General features: G+C 40.2%; 1 protein-coding gene across 1 annotated transcript; it reads left to right on the forward strand.

Moving 5' to 3' along the window:
• Nucleotides 1-9,317: 9,317 nt before the first annotated feature.
• On the forward strand, nt 9,318-13,721 carry LYZ (lysozyme). The gene is made up of 4 exons (XM_036899410.2): nt 9,318-9,568; nt 10,849-11,013; nt 12,207-12,285; nt 12,815-13,721. The coding sequence occupies exons 1-4, from the start codon at nt 9,433-9,435 to the stop codon at nt 12,879-12,881; spliced, it is 447 nt and encodes a 148-aa protein (XP_036755305.2). The 5' UTR covers nt 9,318-9,432; the 3' UTR covers nt 12,882-13,721.
• The last annotated feature ends 5,641 nt before the right edge of the window (nt 13,722-19,362 follow it).

The raw sequence follows: 19,362 nt of genomic DNA on the forward strand, positions 1-19,362 counted from the left end.
TGTGTTGTACAGCCCTCCCTTTTCTCCTACCCCCCCCATGCATGTTAATCTTAATACTCCCCTACTTCTCCCCCCCTTATCCCTCCCTACCCACCCATCCTCCCCAGTCCCTTTCCCTTTGGTACCTGTTAGTCCATTCTTGAGTTCTGTGATTCTGCTGCTGTTTTGTTCCTTCAGTTTTTCCTTTGTTCTTATATTCCACAGATAAGTGAAATCATTTGGTATTTCTCTTTCTCCGCTTGGCTTGTTTCACTGAGCATAATACCCTCCAGCTCCATCCATGTTGCTGCAAATGATTGGATTTGCCCTTTTCTTATGGCTGAGTAGTATTCCATTGTGTATATGTACCACATCTTCTTTATCCATTCATCTATTGATGGACATTTAGGTTGCTTCCAATTCTTGGCTATTGTAAATAGTGCTGCAATAAACATAGGGGTGCATCTGTCTTTCTCAAACTTGATTGCTGCGTTCTTAGGGTAAATTCCTAGGAGTGGAATTCCTGGGTCAAATGGTAAGTCTGTTTTGAGCATTTTGATGTACCTCCATACTGCTTTCCACAATGGTTGAACTAACTTACATTCCCACCAGCAGTGTAGGAGGGTTCCCCTTTCTCCACAGCCTCGCCAACATTTGTTGTTGTTTGTCTTTTGGATGGCAGCCATCCTTACTGGTGTGAGGTGATACCTCATTGTAGTTTTAATTTGCATTTCTCTGATAATTAGCGATGTGGAGCATCTTTTCATGTGTCTGTTGGCCATCTGTATTTCTTTTTTGGAGAACTGTCTGTTCAGTTCCTCTGCCCATTTTTTAAGTGGGTTATTTGTTTTTTGTTTGTTGAGGCGTGTGAGCTCCTTGTATATTCTGGACGTCAAGCCTTTATCGGATGTGTCATTTTCAAATATATTCTCCCATATTGTAGGGATCCTTCTTGTTCTATTGATGGTGTCTTTTGCTGTACAGAAGCTTTTCAGCTTAATATAGTCCCACTTACTCATTTTTGCTGTTGTTTTCCTTGCCTGGGGAGATATGTTCAAGAAGAGGTCACTCATGTTTATGTCTAAGAGGTTTTCGGCTATGTTTTCTTCCAAGAGTTTAATGGTTTCATGGCTTACATTCAGGTCTTTGATCCATTTTGAGTTTACTTTTGTATATGGGGTTAGACAATGGTCCAGTTTCATTCTCCTACATGTAGCTGTCCAGTTTTGCCAGCACCACCTGTTGAAGAGACTGTCATTTCGCCATTGTATGTCCATGGCTCCTTTATCAAATATTAATTGACCATATATGTCTGGGTTAATGTCTGGATTCTCTAGTCTGTTCTATTGGTCTGTGGCTCTGCTCTTGTGCCAGTACCAAATTGTCTTGATTACTATGGCTTTATAGTAGAGCTTGAAGTTGGGGAGTGAGATCCCCCCTACTTTATTCTTCTTTCTCAGGATTGCTTTGGCTATTCGGGGTCTTTGGTGTTTCCATATGAATTTTTGAATTATTTGTTCCAGTTCTTTGAAGAATGTTGCTGGTAGTTTCATAGGGATTGCATCAAATCTGTATATTGCTTTGGGCAGGATGGCCATTTTAACGATATTAATTCTTCCTAGCCACGAGCATGGGATGAGTTTCCATCTGTTAGTGTCCCCTTTAATTTCTCTTAAGAGTGACTTGTAGTTTTCAGAATATAAGTCTTTCACTTCTTTGGTTAGGTTTATTCCTAGGTATTTTATTTTTTTTGATGCAATTGTGAATGGAGTTGTTTTCCTGATTTCTCTTTCTGTTGGTTCATTGTTAGTATATAGGAAAGCCACAGATTTCTGTGTGTTGATTTTGTATCCTGCAACTTTGCTGTATTCCGATATCAGTTCTAGTAGTTTTGGGGTGGAGTCTTTAGGGTTTTTTATGTACAGTATCATGTCATCTGCAAATAGTGACAGTTTAACTTCTTCTTTACCAATCTGGATTCCTTGTATTTCTTTGTTTTGTCTGATTGCCGTGGCTAGGACCTCCAGTACTATGTTAAATAACAGTGGAGAGAGTGGGCATCCCTGTCTAGTTCCCGATCTCAGAGAAAATGCTTTCAGCTTCTCGCTGTTCAATATAATGTTGGCTGTGGGTTTATCATAGATGGCCTTTATTATGTTGAGGTACTTGCCCTCTATTCCCATTTTGCTGAGAGTTTTTAACATGAATGGATGTTGAACTTTGTCAAATGCTTTTTCAGCATCTATGGAGATGATCATGTGGTTTTTGTCTTTCTTTTTGTTGATGTGGTGGATGATGTTGATGGACTTTCGAATGTTGTACCATCCTTGCATCCCTGGGATGAATCCCACTTGGTCATGGTGTATGATCCTTTTGATGTATTTTTGAATTCGGTTTGCTAATATTTTGTTGAGTATTTTTGCATCTACGTTCATCAGGGATATTGGTCTGTAGTTTTCTTTTTTGGTGGGGTCTTTGCCTGGTTTTGGTATTAGGGTGATGTTAGCTTCATAGAATGAGTTTGGGAGTATCCCCTCCTCCTCTATTTTTTGGAAAACTTTAAGGAGAATGGGTATTATGTCTTCCCTGTATGTCTGATAAAATTCCGAGGTAAATCCATCTGGCCCGGGGGTTTTGTTCTTTGGTAGTTTTTTGATTACCGCTTCAATTTCGTTGCTGGTACTTGGTCTGTTTAGATTTTCTGTTTCTTCCTGGGTCAGTCTTGGAAGGTTATATTTTTCTAGGAAGTTGTCCATTTCTCCTAGGTTTCCCAGCTTGTTAGCATATAGGTTTTCATAGTATTCTCCAATAATTCTTTGCATTTCCGTGGGGTCCGTTGTGATTTTTCCTTTCTCGTTTCTGATACTGTTGATTTGTGTTGACTCTCTTTTCTTCTTAATAAGTCTGGCTAGAGGCTTATCTATTTTGTTTATTTTCTCGAAGAACCAGCTCTTGGTTTCATTGATTTTTGCTATTGTTTTATTCTTCTCAATTTTATTTATTTCTTCTCTGATCTTTATTATGTCCCTCCTTCTGCTGACCTTAGGCCTCATCTGTTCTTCTTTTTCCAATTTCGATAATTGTGACATTAGACCATTCATTTGGGATTGCTCTTCCTTTTTTAAATATGCTTGGATTGCTATATACTTTCCTCTTAAGACTGCTTTTGCTGTGTCCCACAGAAGTTGGGGCTTAGTGTTGTTGTTGTCATTTGTTTCCATATATTGCTGGATCTCCATTTTGATTTGGTCATTGATCCATTGATTATTTAGGAGCGTGTTGTTAAGCCTCCATGTGTTTGTGAGCCTCTTTGCTTTCTTTGTACAGTTTATTTCTAGTTTTATGCCTTTGTGGTCTGAAAATTTGGTTGGTAGGATTTCAATCTTTTGGAATTTTCTGAGGCTCTTTTTGTGGCCTAGTATGTGGTCTATTCTGGAGAATGTTCCATGTGCACTTGAGAAGAATGTATATCCCGCTGCTTTTGGATGTAGAGTTCTATAGATGTCTAGTAGGTCCATCTGCTCTACTGTGTTGTTCAGTGCTTCCGTGTCCTTACTTATTTTCTGCCCAGTGGATCTATCCTTTGGGGTGAGTGGTGTGTTGAAGTCTCCTAGAATGAATGCATTGCAGTCTATATCCCCCTTTAGTTCTGTTAGTATTTGTTTCACATATGCTGGTGCTCCTGTGTTGGGTGCATATATATTTAGAATGGTTATATCCTCTTGTTTGACTGAGCCCTTTATCATTATGTAGTGTCCTTCTGTATCTCTTGTTACTTTCTTTGTTTTGAAGTCTATTTTGTCTGATATTAGTACTGCAACCCCTGCTTTCTTCTCACTGTTGTTTGCTTGAAATATGTTTTTCCATCCCTTGACTTTTAGTCTGTACATGTCTTTGGGTTTGAGGTGAGTTTCTTGTAAGCAGCATATAGATGGGTCTTGCTTTTTTATCCATTCTGTTACTCTGTGTCTTTTGATTGGTGCATTCAACCCATTAACATTTAGGGTGACTATTGAAAGATATGTACTTATTGCCATTGCAGGCTTTAAATTCGTGGTTACCAAAGGTTCAAGGTTAGCCTCTTTAGTATCTTACTGCCTAACTTAGCTCGCTTATTGAGCTGTTATATACACTATCTGGAGATTCTTTTCTTCTCTCCCTTCTTGTTCCTCCTCCTCGATTCTTCATATGTTGGGTGTTTTGTGCTGTGCTCTTTCCAGGAGTGCTCCCATCTAGAGCAGTCCCTGTAAGATGTTCTGTAGAGGTGGTTTGTGGAAAGCAAATTCCCTCAGCTTTTGTTTGTCTGGGAATTGTTTAATCCCACCGTCATATTTGAATGATAGTCGTGCTGGATACAGTATCCTTGGTTCAAGGCCCTTCTGTTTCATTGTATTAAATATATCATGCCATTCTCTTCTGGCCTGTAGGGTTTCTGTTGAGAAATCTGATGTTAGCCTGATGGGTTTTCCTTTATAGGTGACCTTTTTCTCTCTAGCTGCCTTTAAAACTCTTTCCTTGTCCTTGATCTTTGCCATTTTAATTATTATGTGTCTTGGTTTTGCCCTTCTTGGATCCTTTCTGTTGGGGGTTCTGTGTATTTCCGTGGTCTGTTCGATTACTTCCTCCCCCAGTGTGGGGAAGTTTTCAGCAATTATTTCTTCTAAGATACTTTCCATCTCTTTTCCTCTCTCTTCTTCTTCTGGGACCCCTATAATACGGATATTGTTCCTTTTGGATTGGTCACACAGTTCTCTTAATATTGTTTCATTCCTGGAGATCCTTTTGTCTCTCTCTATGTCAGCTTCTATGCGTTCCTGTTCTCTGGTTTCAATTCCATCAATGGCCTCTTGCATTCTATCCATTCTGCTTATAAACCCTTCCAGAGTTTGTTTCATTTCTGCGATCTCCTTTCTGGCATCTGTGATCTCCTTCCGGACTTCATCCCATTTCTCTTGCGTATTCCTCTGCATCTCTGTCAGCATATTTGTGATTCTTATTTTGAATTCTTTTTCAGGAAGACTGGTTAGGTCTGTCTCCTTCTCTGGTGTTGTCTCTGTGATCTTTGTCTGCCTGTAGCTTTGCGTTTTCATGGTGATAGGAATAGTCTGCAGAACTGGGACGAGTGACGGCTGGAAGGACTTCCTTTCTTGTTGGTTTGTGGCCCTCCTCTCCTGGGAGAACAGCGACCTCTAGTGGCTTGTGCTGCGCAGCTGCGCGCAGACAGGGTTTCTGCTTCCTGCCCGGCTGCTATGGAGTTTATCTCCGCTGTTGCTGTGGGCGTGGCCTGGCTCGGGCAGCTACTCCAAAGTGGTGGAGTCGCGTTGGAGCGGGAGCTGCTGGGAGGCTATTTATCTCCGTAAGGGGCCTCCCTGCTCCCTGCAGCCCAGGGGTTAGGGTGCCCAGAGATCCCGGGTTCCCTATCTCTGGATTAAGTGACCCGCCCTGCCCCTTTAAGACTTCCAAAAAGCACCCGCCAAAACAAAACAACGCCCACCAAAAAAAAAAGAAAAAAATTTTTTTAATTAAAAAAAAAAAAAAGTTTTTAATTAAAAAAAAAGAAAAAGGTGGTTGTTCAGTTTTCTTTATTCTCCAGTGCCAGCCTCAGGCCTCTGCTCACCGGTCTTTCTGCCCTGTTTCCCTAGTATTGGGGTCCCTATCCCTTTAAGACTTCCAAAAAGCGCTCGCCAAAACAAAACAGCAAAATAGCAAAAAAAAATGATCGCGCGCTTTTCTTATGTCCTCCGGTGCCCGGCCTCCAGTGCCCGCTCACTGTTCTTGCTGCCCTGATTTCCTAGTATCAAGGGCCCTGCGCTCTGGCCCGGATGTCTGGGGCTGGGTGTTCGGCAGTCCTGGGCTCCGTCTCCCTCCCGCTCTGCCTGCTCTTCTCCCACCGGGAGCTGGGGGGAGGGGCGCTCGGCTCCCGCGGGGCCGGGGCTTGTATCTTACCCCCTCCGCGAGGCGCTGGGTTCTCTCAGGTGCGGATGTGGTCTGGATATTGTCCTGTGTCCTCTGGTCTTTATTCTAGGAAGAGTTGTCTTTGTTATATTTTCATAGATATATGTTGTTTTGGGAGGAGATTTCCGCTGCTCTACTCACGCCGCCATCTTACGCCCCTCCTGTGATACAAAGATTTTTGAGTTACCAGTATCTAATTGCAAAATGATGTTGTAATTAAAGATCTCATTTGGGGCCATTTTTCCCTGCTTGGCAGTTCGTATTGAGGCCAAGTGGCATTATAGAAGGAAATCAGCTTCTTTCTTTTAGCTTATCTGATTAAAAGTATCTAGTTTTTAAAACATACTCTAAGGGTGATCAGTTTACATAACTGGGTTAAGACCTAGAGGGCCCCAGACTAACAGGGCCGATGAAGGCTCTGAACTGATAGGAACCGTGTGGGTCCAGGGGACTGGAAATGAAATGCAAGTACAGTTAAGCACTGGTCATTTAAAGCCAGGTTGTATTTATAAACTTTTTCTGTCTCAAGTAGTCTAGTTTAAAAACCTCCCAATTTTGAGGATAATGATGAACCCAGTAAGTAGAATAGATTTCCACCAAAATAATTTAGAAAACTAGTTCCTTAATATAGTAGTCCATGGGACTTTTGACCATTTCCCTTCCTTGTGGCAAAATAAATTTAGCTGCATAACATTATATTGTATACTTCTCTCAGGGGCCAAGCCTCTTCATTAGAGAGTTTGTATTGAGGCCAGGCTAGTGCGCAGAAGATAAGACTCTTCTTTTTCATGGTCTGGGGATCAAATTGCTCACAGTTCTTTAGAATGCATGCCAGAGGCGTGCCCAGCTTTGAACTTGAAGAGGAAACTCTCATCCCTAAGAGAGAGAGAGACAGGTGTGCAATGCCTCATTGGCCTTTCCTCTGTGCGGGCATCCCCTTGCCTTGCAGCCTGGGTGAGAGTGGTCAGTCATTTCCTCTGCCGGGCCTACTGGACTTAACCACTCCTTACCAGCGTGGCTTGTACCTTGCCTTGATTCCCCTCTTGCCTTCCCATTCAGCGAGAATTGCTTCAGAGCCCTGGATCTAGTGGGAACCTTACCAGTAAGCTCTTACTTTAAGCCTTCTGGGAGTCCTGATCAAGACCCTAGTTTCTCTGCATGGACTTTAGCAGAGTACACTCGGGATTATTCCTTGAGAGCCCCCTGCGTGTCTGATAAGTGCAGGGACTGTGTGACCTCTGGCTGCCAGAGCCTTGTTCAGAGCCACAAGCGTGTTTTGCTTCCCTGGGGCCACAGAAAAGGAAATGCCTAGCCTCAGGATGGCTGCCTCTAAGGAAGGGAGGTCAACAGAATAGAGCCATTTACTTGTTGGGTTCAGGTTTCAGTCTGGCTACTTCACAGAGACTTCATTCACATTATGCAGGAGAAAGTGGTGCAGGCCTAAGAGGACTGCTTTGAATGAGGAGCAGGGGAACATTTTCCAAGGCCAGAGATAAAATTCAGAGGCTGCCACAGATATTTATGCGGGTGGGGGGTCTATACTCTTAAACACCAGTTTCTACCACTGCATGGTAATTATCCTGCTAGTCACTCATTGTAAGAAATCTGATCTGTGAGACAAGAGGTCAGGGGTCGTTTTCAACTCTTGCATAGGCAGCAGCCTAGCCAGGGGTTCACTCAGCGCCATCAAATGAATTGGCCCTAGGTGAGATCCAGGACCTCTGTCTACTAGCCAGTCTGCCCTCGGAGCCCACAGATTAGGACAGGAAAGTAGAAAATCGGGGCGGCCACTCCCTGACATTCCTGTCCATCCAGAGGCGGGGGATCAAGGAACAGCAGACACAGGTAAACCTTTCACCCGAGACTTAAGACTGGTAGCCGATGCTAATCATCTTTTAAGTGGCTAATGGGTGCCCAGGCACATTTTATGAGATAAAAAGTGCAGCATTTAGTCAGGAATAAAAGCGAAGCATGGATTTCCTACCTTACGGTGATGAGCATCCGGTTCCATGAAATTGACAAAGTTAGAGGCACACATAGAGTGTGTAAAGGAAATAAAGAGCATCCTTGCCTCATCCAGAGGCCAAGGCAGCCTGAAGAAGCAGGCTGGAAGTCAGAGACAGAGAGAGACACTCCTCATGGATACCCAGTCAGGCTGTTGGGGTCTGATTCCAGACACGCAGACCGTTGAGGAGCCGCTGAAGTGTAGCCTCAGCCTAGACTCTCGCAGTTGCCCGTGGCTTTCCTCAGTCCCTCGCATCCAAGGAGATGCCTCTGAAAGGGAATCCTGGCCTCCACTCCGGTGACATTCCTGGCTCCCAAGGGAGATGGGGGATGCACTGAGGGAAATGCTGGGGAACCTGTCATTTGATACTTTGAGAACAGCAGCTGGGCTAGTCCCATTTAAGTGGCTGTCAAGTGCCCGATGTTGTGTGCCATGGACGGCTTCCTTCTATAAGGACAGTGAAAGAAAAAGGCAGCCTTGGATGCGGATACTCACCTCCGAAGTTATCCCGGATGAGCCCCCAAAGATGATGCTGGGGTTCTTGTTCATGGAGCCAAAGAATGAACTTTGTAAACACTCAAGGTAGGAGAGCAAGGTAGAGGCTTTTATTTAGAGATAAAGTGAAAGGACAGAGCTCCTGGCTCACGCCAGGAGGGGAAAAGAGATTCCGTGGTTCGCTCATTGTCTTGGGGTTTTATATTCTGTTGAGGATTTTCAGGAATGAGGGTAAAGGGCTAGGGGTATAGACTTGTAAGACCGCCTGCCCTGCCCCCAAGGTGGGCTTGGTGGTTATCTGTTTGCTTAGGTTGTTTATAGTTGAGATTGCTTACCAAATTAGTCTTTTGCCTAGGTTGCAGATTACTCGATTACGATTAGAGAAGGGAAAATAACACCTAGTTACAATTAACATAAACTGGGCCTTTTAGCAGGATAAGGTAAATTTTACATTGTCATGATGTAGTTCATACATTAGTGACGGTTTATGCTGAGAATCTTTTCTTTATCTGCAGAACACTCAAACATTCCAGGTCAAGTTGCTCCTGGCCTTTTGAGCTTTAACTGATTTCACTGAAGAATGTCCATTTCCCTAGTCATGTATGCAAATATTTACCCTAGAGAATTAGTGACTTTGACTTTGCATAATGCTTAACACAGAGTTTTGATATGGACTTCTTTGCATATTGTTACATTGTTCTGACTGTAATTATCTTGCATTGCCTTTTTTTTTTGGAGGCCCTCACCCTACTCTGACTATACCCATGGTCCCTGTCTCAGTACTACTTCCCAATTCTTTGTGAGCCAGTTCTTTCAACAATGTAATTTCATCATTTTCCTGTGGGTTAGTTCTTAGGACATCAGAATAAATAGTTCCCATTTCCTACATATCTCAAAGGGGTGGGGCTCCCAAACCACTAAGAGAAGGAATTTAAAAGACTTTAAATACTGGGACCAGCTCACTCTGGTCAGCACAGACGTCTGTCTTTCCAGCCAACATGAAGGCTCTCCTTATTCTGGGCTTTCTTCTCCTTTCTGTCACTGTCCATGGCAAGGTCTTTGAAAGGTGCGAGTTGGCCAGAACTCTGAAAAGGCTTGGAATGGATGGCTTTAAGGGCGTCAGCCTGGCAAACTGTAAGTTAACTCTTCTTTCTCCATTCAAATAATTAGCCAGGTGTGGAACAGAGACTTACAGAGGATGAATAATAAGAGAGGGGCTCTGAGTGAATGGACTTCTTAATTTTTTTTGAGGGTTTGTATACTACCTTATAAAACAGGTTAAAAACATCAACTTTTTCCTTTAGAATCAGACATACCAAATGAAGGAATGAGGGCATGGGAGGACAAAATTCGATCCCATTCTATAAGCCAGGACCCATCTTATCCCTCTAGTAACACTGCATTTCCCAGTTGCCTCAGACCCGGAGGCGCGTGTAGGCTGCCTAGAAGATACAGTTGAGCACCTGGGATAGCTGTAAAGTTCTGGGTACTGACTCTCTCCAGTTCCTGTTTAGAAGGTGAATTCTGTGAGCCTAGAGTAATGCAGTATTTTTCTCTTTTTCAATTCCCCTGCCATGGCATGGAGGTTTTAACAGCAAAATCAACAACTAAAAAATTATGTTGAACTCTCAATACAGGGGCAATAAGAACCTACTTCCCCTCAATCACTGTTTAAATAAGGATCCCTGAAATGTAGCTTGAAATGATATTTTGTTCTCTTACTCCGGTTGATTAATTCTTCTTCCTTTTCTTCCATATAGTTCAAGATACACCCTGAATAAAAGTTACCTTATATTTTAGTCTGTATATGTCAATGTAATGACTGTATTTGTCAAATTGAATTCAAATAATTCCCCTCAATGATTATTTTTGATTGACTGAGTGAAGGGATGGATGGGTGGATGGAGGATGAATGGATGGATGAAATAGTCTTTCCTGTTCCATAACCCTTGCTTTCCCAATTCTAACCTGATATCCAAATTCTCCTTGAGGTATCATAAGAAAATTGCTTTCTCCAGAAAAATCCTTATTTTTCCTAATAAAAAGTATTTCCCATCAGCATAGGTATCTTTTATTAAGTACAAAAATCCACTCAACAACTCTGTTGATTCTTCTACTCTAGGATGAACCTTGCCTGAGGGATTGGAGCAGGGAAAGGGTAGTAGCAATGAAAGAAAACAGCTATTTTAAAACTGTTATCTTGCTTCATTAATATCACAAAATGATTTCCTAGTAAAGAGATTATCCTAAGGGCCTTTTAACACTAAAATGTTAAAGTATTTTACAAGTAAAATACATCTTTATAGTTATAAGTAAGTCATTATTTAAATATAATAGCTAAATAGACTGATTATGATATGCAGTTTAAAGTCATGTGGTATTGCCATTCATCACTAAATATAACTTCTTTTCAGGGGTGTGTTTGGCCAAATGGGAAAGTAGCTATAACACACAGGCTACAAACTACAATCCTGGAAGCAAAAGCACTGATTATGGGATATTTCAGATCAACAGCCGCTACTGGTGTGAGGATGGCAAAACCCCAGGATCAGTTAACGCCTGTCACATACCCTGCAGCGGTAAGGCCAGGCAATATTTGTGTAATGGCATAAGCCCCATCTGGTTATACTTACAAGAATAGAGACTCTATACAAATGAAAAGTCCTCACCTCTTTATTATCCTTCTCATAATTCCCTAAGAAGTTGTAGAGTTGTTATAAAAGAGTGTTCTTTTCTAATATACAACAGTTTTTGCGATGACCTATTTATTGCGAATGAAGTTTTTGATGATTTGTCAAAAATAATGCCATTCCTCCCACCTACTCTGGGGAGGTTTAAGGATAATTTGATGGTGCAGACCTTTTCAAAAAATTGTTTTTACTTTTTATTATGAAATAGTCTAAATAGATAGAAATTTGGAGACATTATTATAATAAACAGCCATATGCCCATCATGCACTTTAACAGTTAACATTTTGTCATTTCTTTTATGTGTGTCTATGTACATATATATAAATAAATATATGTATATGTATGTATTTTGTTTTTGCTGAGCAATTTTAAAGTGGATTAGAAACTTGGTATATATTCTTCCAGAATATATATCGGTCATGTATATGAATATCAAGCTATATCATGTACATATGTACACACATACAAACATGTAAGCCATGTATTAACAAAACTGAAATTGTACTATATATACTGTTTTGCAATTTGTTCTTTATCACAGAATTATTTCTATGTCACTAAATACAAATCTGTATTATTTTTGAAGGGTGAATAGAATTCCACTATATAAATATTCTATAATTTATTGACCTAACTCTCACTGTTAAGCACTTAGGTTGTCTTCCATTTTCCCCCTTTATTAATTGCTATGAAATGCCTTGTGCATATATGTTTGGGAGCATTTCCTATTATTTATTTAGGATGACTTCCTGTAGTAGAATTACTGATTAAAAAATTGCTAGGCTAGTTGTTCTTTATGTACTTAGTATAAAGAGAACCTCCTATCACATTACTGACGTATTCCAAAACTTCCAGTGACTTTGGTAAATGAAACAGAATCCTTTATTTCATGCCAAATGGGATGGAATGAAGAAAAAGTTTTTCCCTAACATTCACAGGACTCTTAGAAAATAATTTTAATGTACTTTCCTCAGCCTAAGAGAATAAAGCTGGCTTACTCTTAAACTTAAAAATGGTTATCCTAAGCTTGAAATGAAATTTCCATGAAAGTTGTCTTCATTCCTCACCACTTCTTTTTCAGCTTTGTTGAAAGATGACATCACTCAAGCCGTCACATGTGCAAAGAGGGTTGTCAGTGATCCACAAGGCATTAAAGCCTGGTATGTTGAAGCATTAAAAGGGAAAACTATTTTACCTTACTGTTATGAGAGAAGTAAGAGATTTTCAAAGACCAAAACATGTTACTGAGAGCGAATTGCAGCTTATTGCTTATGCCAACCAATATATTACCTAGAAACAATCTACTTTAACTAATTTAGAATCTTGACTCTTGAACTCCTTGATTTATTTTATGGGACTTCTAGAGTTTTTAAGATTCTGAGCGCTCTACCAGTTCCGGGTCATGTCTTGAAATTATTTTGGGAATTATAAGTGGGGAAGGCACTTTGCAGTTGCTGTTGTAGGATACACATAACTTAACATTTAGGTTTGGAATTCCATGCTTTGGGACTTTGGGGAGATATGAAGTACTTGGTTTACATATTTCCATTTAATAACTAGCAATGCCTGAATCTATTTGTAGCCTGTATTTCATTTACTGATAAAATATTTTGTTCTTCCAAAGGGTTGAAGTATGTACATTTAATGAAGATACAGTTTAACCTATTATTGTTTGACCTTTCTTTACAGGGTGGCATGGAGAAGTCATTGTCAAAACCGAGATGTCTCCGAATATGTCCGGAACTGTGGCGTTTAACTATGCAGTTCTCTTTCCTCAGCGTATTTTGTCTCTTTTTTCACATTAAATGAGTAGTTGAGTGAAAGTTCATGCTACCATTCTTTCAAGCAAAGGTTTTAGTCTTTTGAACAGGAACAAAATACAGTCTTTCTTTTATGAGGCTTACTATTTACTAATGTGTTTACTGTTTGAAATTAAGCCCACATTTTTCAATTTGCTAAAAGAAATAATGCTGGTGAAAATTTATCCAAAATTTCAGCTCTCAAATACATCTCCAGTGTACATTCAGTTATTAATCAAAGATATAACCCAGGCTTAATCTTGAATGCTATAAGTACTCTGAAAACGTAACAAAAGATTATCTTGAAACAAGTTGGTCTTAGGCAAAATGCCAGCTGTATACACGTGACATCTTCAAGTATTCCATCATCTCCAAACATGGTAAAAAAAACAAAAAAGCAAAAAACACTCTTTGTTGGGGAATATAAAATTTTTAAAGGAGCTTAATGGCAAATGGCTAAAAATGGAGGCAGCCTGAATTAAGAATTTTGCTTTTATAAAGTGGGACCTTTGGTTTAAATATTTTCTTAGAAATGTTGCTTTAGAAAGAAATTCACATTTTACACATCAATCTATTTTAGCCCTTTAAGGCATTCTTTTATGCATCTTGCTGATCACAAAGGAATATAAAGGATTAGATGAACTCTTGCTGTTCTTTAATTTTACTAACTTAGATTCATGCATTATGACTAAATCCTGAGGCAGACGGGTTTGCAAGTTTTGAAGTAAAACCTAATTAACCACCAGTGTGAAATTATGCATGTTGTAAAAAAAAATTATTAAATGCTTTGTAATGCATACCTTGTCTTTCTTTTTTTAGACCTATCTAGTATCTCTGAACAGAATATATATATATATATATGAATAAAAATGATTTGACACTCTTAATATATCCTATATTTACATCTGTGCCTGAACAGCCGCTGGGTGTTGCTGGAGAAAAATCCACAAGCATGCTGACAGTTCTCACTTTGAATTCACAACTGCAAATCTCAAATGAGCCATCAAATCTGTCTGGCCATTTTAGTCACTTCTCTACAATGCTTCTGTGGTGGTGTCCCCACTCCCCAAAATGACTATCACTACTTTATTTCTCCTCTCTCTTCAAAGCCCTGGCACACACCCAACCCTGCCCTTCCACCCCTCTCTGTTCTCAGCAGATGAGCTGGCCCCAGTCTACCCTGAGAGAATAGAGGCCCCTCAGATGGACTTCTCCCCTGCTGGCACCCACAGCAGTGGCCCCACCTTCCTCTGCCCCCTGCCCACCACATGCCTGCACACGCAGTCTCCTTCCTATCTCTCTCACTCCTCCAAGTCAGCTCAGTGTTTCCTGCATCCCGAGTTTCTCCCTCTTCGCTGACCACCCCTGCCATTGTGTAAACTGCTCTGGTAACCTCCCACCCTACAAAGAACCCTCTGTTAACACTACATAACCCTCCAACTGCATCGTTTTCTCCTCTCTTTTACAGCAAGACTTCTGGGATGAGAAAATGACATTGGTGTTAGATTACTTGGGGCCAGTTCTAGTGATAACCTGTTCTCTGTGTATCTTACTTGGTCTCTCTGCAGCATTTGACAAAGTGAACCACTTTATAGTTCTAGAAAAATTTTCCTCTACTAGCTTCTCGTTTACATCCTGCCTTCACTGCTCCTTCTCAGTCCTTCTTGGATGGCTCTTCCTCTGTTACCTAACTTCTATTTGCTTCTCTGATGCTTACTTCTCTGCTGGGGGAGTGTTCTGAAATTCAAGCCTACAGCCATTTGATAGACGTGTTTTACTTATTTGTCTCTTTTTGCTGAAATACAATGTCCAAAAGACCAGATTTTTCCACCCATTTTTAAGATATTGAAATAATCTCAATCTTTTCCAAATTTGCAAGTACAGTACAAAGGCGTTTCACATTTTCTGAACAGTTTGAGAGTAAATTGCCAGCAAGGTACCCAGTGGCTTTCAATGTGTAATTCTTACATAACCTCAAAACATCACCAAATCAGGACATTAACACTGATGCATCACAACTGCCTAGTCATCAGATCCCCTTTAATTTCATCAATTGTCTCTATAAGTCCTTCATGATAAAAGATCTAATGCAGAATCATGTGTTGTATTTGATTGTCATGTTTTGTTATTTTTTTTTAAGTTTCTTTCAGTCTTGATTATTTCTTCAGTTTTTTTCCCCCAACTTTATGACTTTAACACTTTTGAAGGCCGCAGACCAGTCACATTGTAAAATGTCCTAAGGTTTTCCTGATGCGCCCTTGATTAGATGACGTTATGTATCTTTGGCAGAAATACCACAGAAGGGACGCTGAGCTCCTCTCATTGCACCCTCTGGGGTGGTGTGCAGTTCCACATGTTCTGTCACTGATGATGTTCACTTTGAGCATTTTCTTAGAGCGATGTCTGCAAGTTTTCTTCCTGTGAAGTATTTGGGAGGGATAAGGTACTTGAGACTATTCCTCATCAAAATTTCAATTTGTGCAATTTATTATATCACTATGGACCTATGGCTTCCTATTTTACTCAAATTAACTGAGTTATAACCCATTACTGTCATTTATTTTGATGTTCACATTGTCCCTGATTTGACCAGTAGAACCTCTGTAAGCTAGCTTCTGTGTCACTGTGACATTTTGACAGCATTCTTTGAGCACTTTCGTATTTTCTGTCACAAAATGTTCTAAGACTCCTTATGTTCTCCCCCTGTTCAAAGCCTGGAATCAGCCATTTGTCCAAAGATCCCTACTCCTCATAGTGGATATTATCCACTGTGGTATTTAACAGGCAAGATCTGTGGACTTGACTGTCATTGTTCCTAAGCAACATCAATGGACAGAGTTAGAGGATACATATATTTACCCATATTTATTTTTGTGTTTATTTATGTTGAATTCACTTCAATATTTCTAATTCCAATCCTACACTACAGTGTTCATTCTAGTTTTCGTTATTCCATGTTGGTAACTCCCTACTGTGACAGTGAGAAACCTGGCACCCATTGTCCTTAATAACCTTAAAGTGGATCCTTAGTACATGTATGTATCTGATGAATTTGGCTGTATGTAACCATCTCCCAATACTGCCACACCATGGAATAGATGCTCTCCACTCAGGCTCTGATGTCCCTTGCTGCGCTACCCCCTCTCCCACATCTGGACACCTTCTTTCCTGTGCTTCCTCTCTGACACACCATGCCAGAACCGTGTCCTGATAGGAAGGAGGGCAGAAATTTTTAATTCTTGTTTGCACCCATATTCCAAACACCTAGAACAATGTCTGGAACATCATGCTCAGTAAGTAACAACTGATTGAATGAACCTATTTCTGATTATTTAGTGTATTCCCCCACGATGAGCATTCTAAGATTTTTCTTACTTTTCAAGCCCCTCTGATTCCAGTACAGCAGCTTCTGCGTTCCAGGGGTTGGGTCACAAGTCTACGGAACTGTAGTGCAGAGACTCGCCATAGGAGGGCAGCAGAGAGCCCCAACATAGGGGCAGCCTTAAGTTTCAAGATTCTGGCCCCACTCTGACAACAATATATGCAGAAAAATCATGGGTTTATTCATATTGGGATATTCAGAGGTGTACAAAGAATGACTCGAAGTAGGGGAGAGAGACTTCAAGAGTGACAGTTCAGATGCAGAGATGGGATATATTCAAGAAGCACCTGGATACCCCAACAACATAGGCTGACTGAAGACACAGCCAGAGATTAACAAAAGTTGGCTAAGAGGGAAAGCAATGTTTGTTAATGATTTTGTTTAATGTTTTTGATAAATATCATGCTTTCCTATACCTTTTATTTTGGTACAATCAAGTTCCCAAACCAAATTTCTGCTCTTATACAGGGAATGGATTAAAATATCAATGTTTAATCATTTTTAGAAGAAACTCAATTCCTGTTGCTTAGTGTCATTCCAGGATATTATTTGAAATGCAGAGTGATATTCCAGATGATACTGAGCTCTTCGGGTAGCACTAATTATTATTAGTATTATTATTATAAACCCTGAGTGTATTTCTTGCACTTCTATTTTGTGGACTCATTTAAAAAATCTTTTCCTGAAGTTGCTAAAGGGAATTACTAAAAATTATAATCAGGAATGACAAATGTCATTCATAGATATAATATTTTTCAGTAAAATCATGTCTATTATGCAAATTATTTTTAAAGTCATTTTAGCTTTTAATAAGGTTATAAATTTTCAGTGTTTACAGAGTCAGATCATTCTACCATGTGTGTTATGAAAGAGATACCTCCCCATTTCTCCCCCTTCCCACAAACCACTTTCTACTCTTTTAGCTTAATATTAACATTTTTATATTACTTCCATGCTTTTAAGTATTTGGTTTATATTGCTCCTTGATTTTTCCTCATTAGGGTATTGATATCCACCTATGGAAGTTAAGAATTAGGCATTATTTCCTGCTCTCCCATCTCCATTACACATGGCCCCCTTCCTCAAAGCCCATTCTTGCAATGTAATCGTATTATTTTTTCTTAGATATTCAGTATTTACATAGTGTTGCTCCAGGAGGAGGGGTTCCCCTCTTGTGGAAGTTCACTATGAATTTGTTAGAGCGATAATGACAAAGAACATTGTGGGTAAAAAAGAGGCTTATACCAAGCTTTATTCTCACAGCAGTCACCCAGCTATGTACAAGCAGCAAGCCCATTTCCTTAGCTGGCCTCGCTACAGCCCCTGCTCCCCAGGCACTGCCGTGCTGCTGGCTCTGTCTTCTTTCCCTCCTGCTCCCCAGCGCTGGGCTCAAAGGCTTCCCTCTGCCATCCTCCTTTTCTGCCCCTCCTGCTCTTAACACTCGGCAGAACTCTGTGTGTGGGTCTTTACGTTGACTGATGGAAGCCTGACCAATTACGGCCAGGTGCTTGTTTGTTTCCTCTCCACCCCTCCCCTGACTCATACTTCCAAGACTGAGTTTGCTCTGGGTGGAGCTCTATGGGCTGTGAACAGCTTTCTGTCAACAGGTACGCAAGCAGGCTAAGTATTACATCATCACATGTATACAATGGGCGATATTAGAATCAGGTGAGAATCCTGGCCATAAAATTTCCATTTTCCCTACACATAGACATAAATACAATAACTTCTTCTCTTATATAAGATCTTAATTTTTCTTCGAGCTAACTGCATGATTCTTAAGTATGTTTAGTTTTCTGTGTATCTGTCGTTAGTTCAACTCCAAAATTCTCGGTCTGATATTAAAATCTCTCCAGCCTCCAGATGCAGCTATAATTGTGTCAATGTCATCTTTTTACAGCAGTAATTCATGAGGATTTCCCACCACCACCATATCTAATGGACTGGTTGTTGTCTATGCCTATTGCATAGCTATCTCACTGGGCTCTTTCTTTCAGCATCATTTTGGGATCTTTTTGTTTCTCTCCATGTTCTATATTTATTGTATTTCCTGTGTTTCATAATTTCCTCATTCTTAGTTTATTCCCTCATTTTGTGGGATCACATTGACAGACTATTCCTGAGAATGGGTATATAAGAGGTGGTTTTGGTGACACTTAGCATATCTGAAATTGTCATTATCCTATTCACACACTTGGTTGACAGTTGCCTGGGTATGGAATATTAAGTTGGAATTAAATTTATTTTAATCGAAATACAGTTGATAAACAATATTATACTGGTTTCAAATGTACAACATAGTGATTTGACAATTATATGTATTACTAAATGCTCATCAAGATAGGGGTAATTGATATCTGTCAATATACAAAGATATTACAATATTATTGACAGTAGTTCCTGTTCTGCAGTTTCAAGGAATTAACTTTCCTTCAGAATTTGGAAGGTGATCCATTGCAATGGTGTCACCTAGGGAACTCCACTGTACCCTCGATTACAATGTTGCTTTTGAGCAATCTAAAGCCATTCTGAATATGGAGCCTTTTATAACCTGGAAGTATATGGGACCTTCTCTATATTTTCAATGTTCTAAAAGTTCACAGGGATGTACCTGGATTTGAATCTGTTTTCTTCTTTGTTCTGGGTGCCAGGGAGGATATTTCAGTTTGGAAACTTACATAGTTAACTACTGGAAAACTTTCTTGAATCACTTACTGACTATTTCCTTCCTTCCATTTTCTTTGTTTTCTCTGTTATTTCTCGACTGGTCCCTAATATAGTTATGCACTGTATTGTGTCCCTCCACAATTCACATGTGGAAGCACTAACCCCCAGTTGACTATATTTGAATATAGGGACTTTAAAGAGGTAATTAAAATTAAATGAGGTCATAAGTGAGGGGTCCTAATCCAATAGGACTAGTGTCCTTATAAGAAGAGGAAGAGACAAGAGGGATGTGTGTCCACAGAGAAAAGGCCATGTGAGGACAGAGAAAATCAATACTGTTGTTTAAGCGCCCCAGCCTATGGCACTTTGTTAGGGCAGCCCTAGCAAAC

Source organism: Manis pentadactyla, chromosome 10 (assembly GCF_030020395.1).
Source record: "Manis pentadactyla isolate mManPen7 chromosome 10, mManPen7.hap1, whole genome shotgun sequence".
NCBI lineage: Eukaryota > Metazoa > Chordata > Mammalia > Pholidota > Manidae > Manis > Manis pentadactyla.

Coding starts and splice junctions, on each gene's coding strand:
- LYZ (XM_036899410.2), top strand. CDS start 9,433: ATGAAGGCTCTCCTTATTCTGGGCTTTCTTCTCCTTTCTGTCACTGTC. Junction 9,569..10,848: donor GGGCGTCAGCCTGGCAAACT/GTAAGTTAACTC, acceptor ACTTCTTTTCAG/GGGTGTGTTTGGCCAAATGG. Junction 12,286..12,814: donor CCACAAGGCATTAAAGCCTG/GTATGTTGAAGC, acceptor CTTTCTTTACAG/GGTGGCATGGAGAAGTCATT.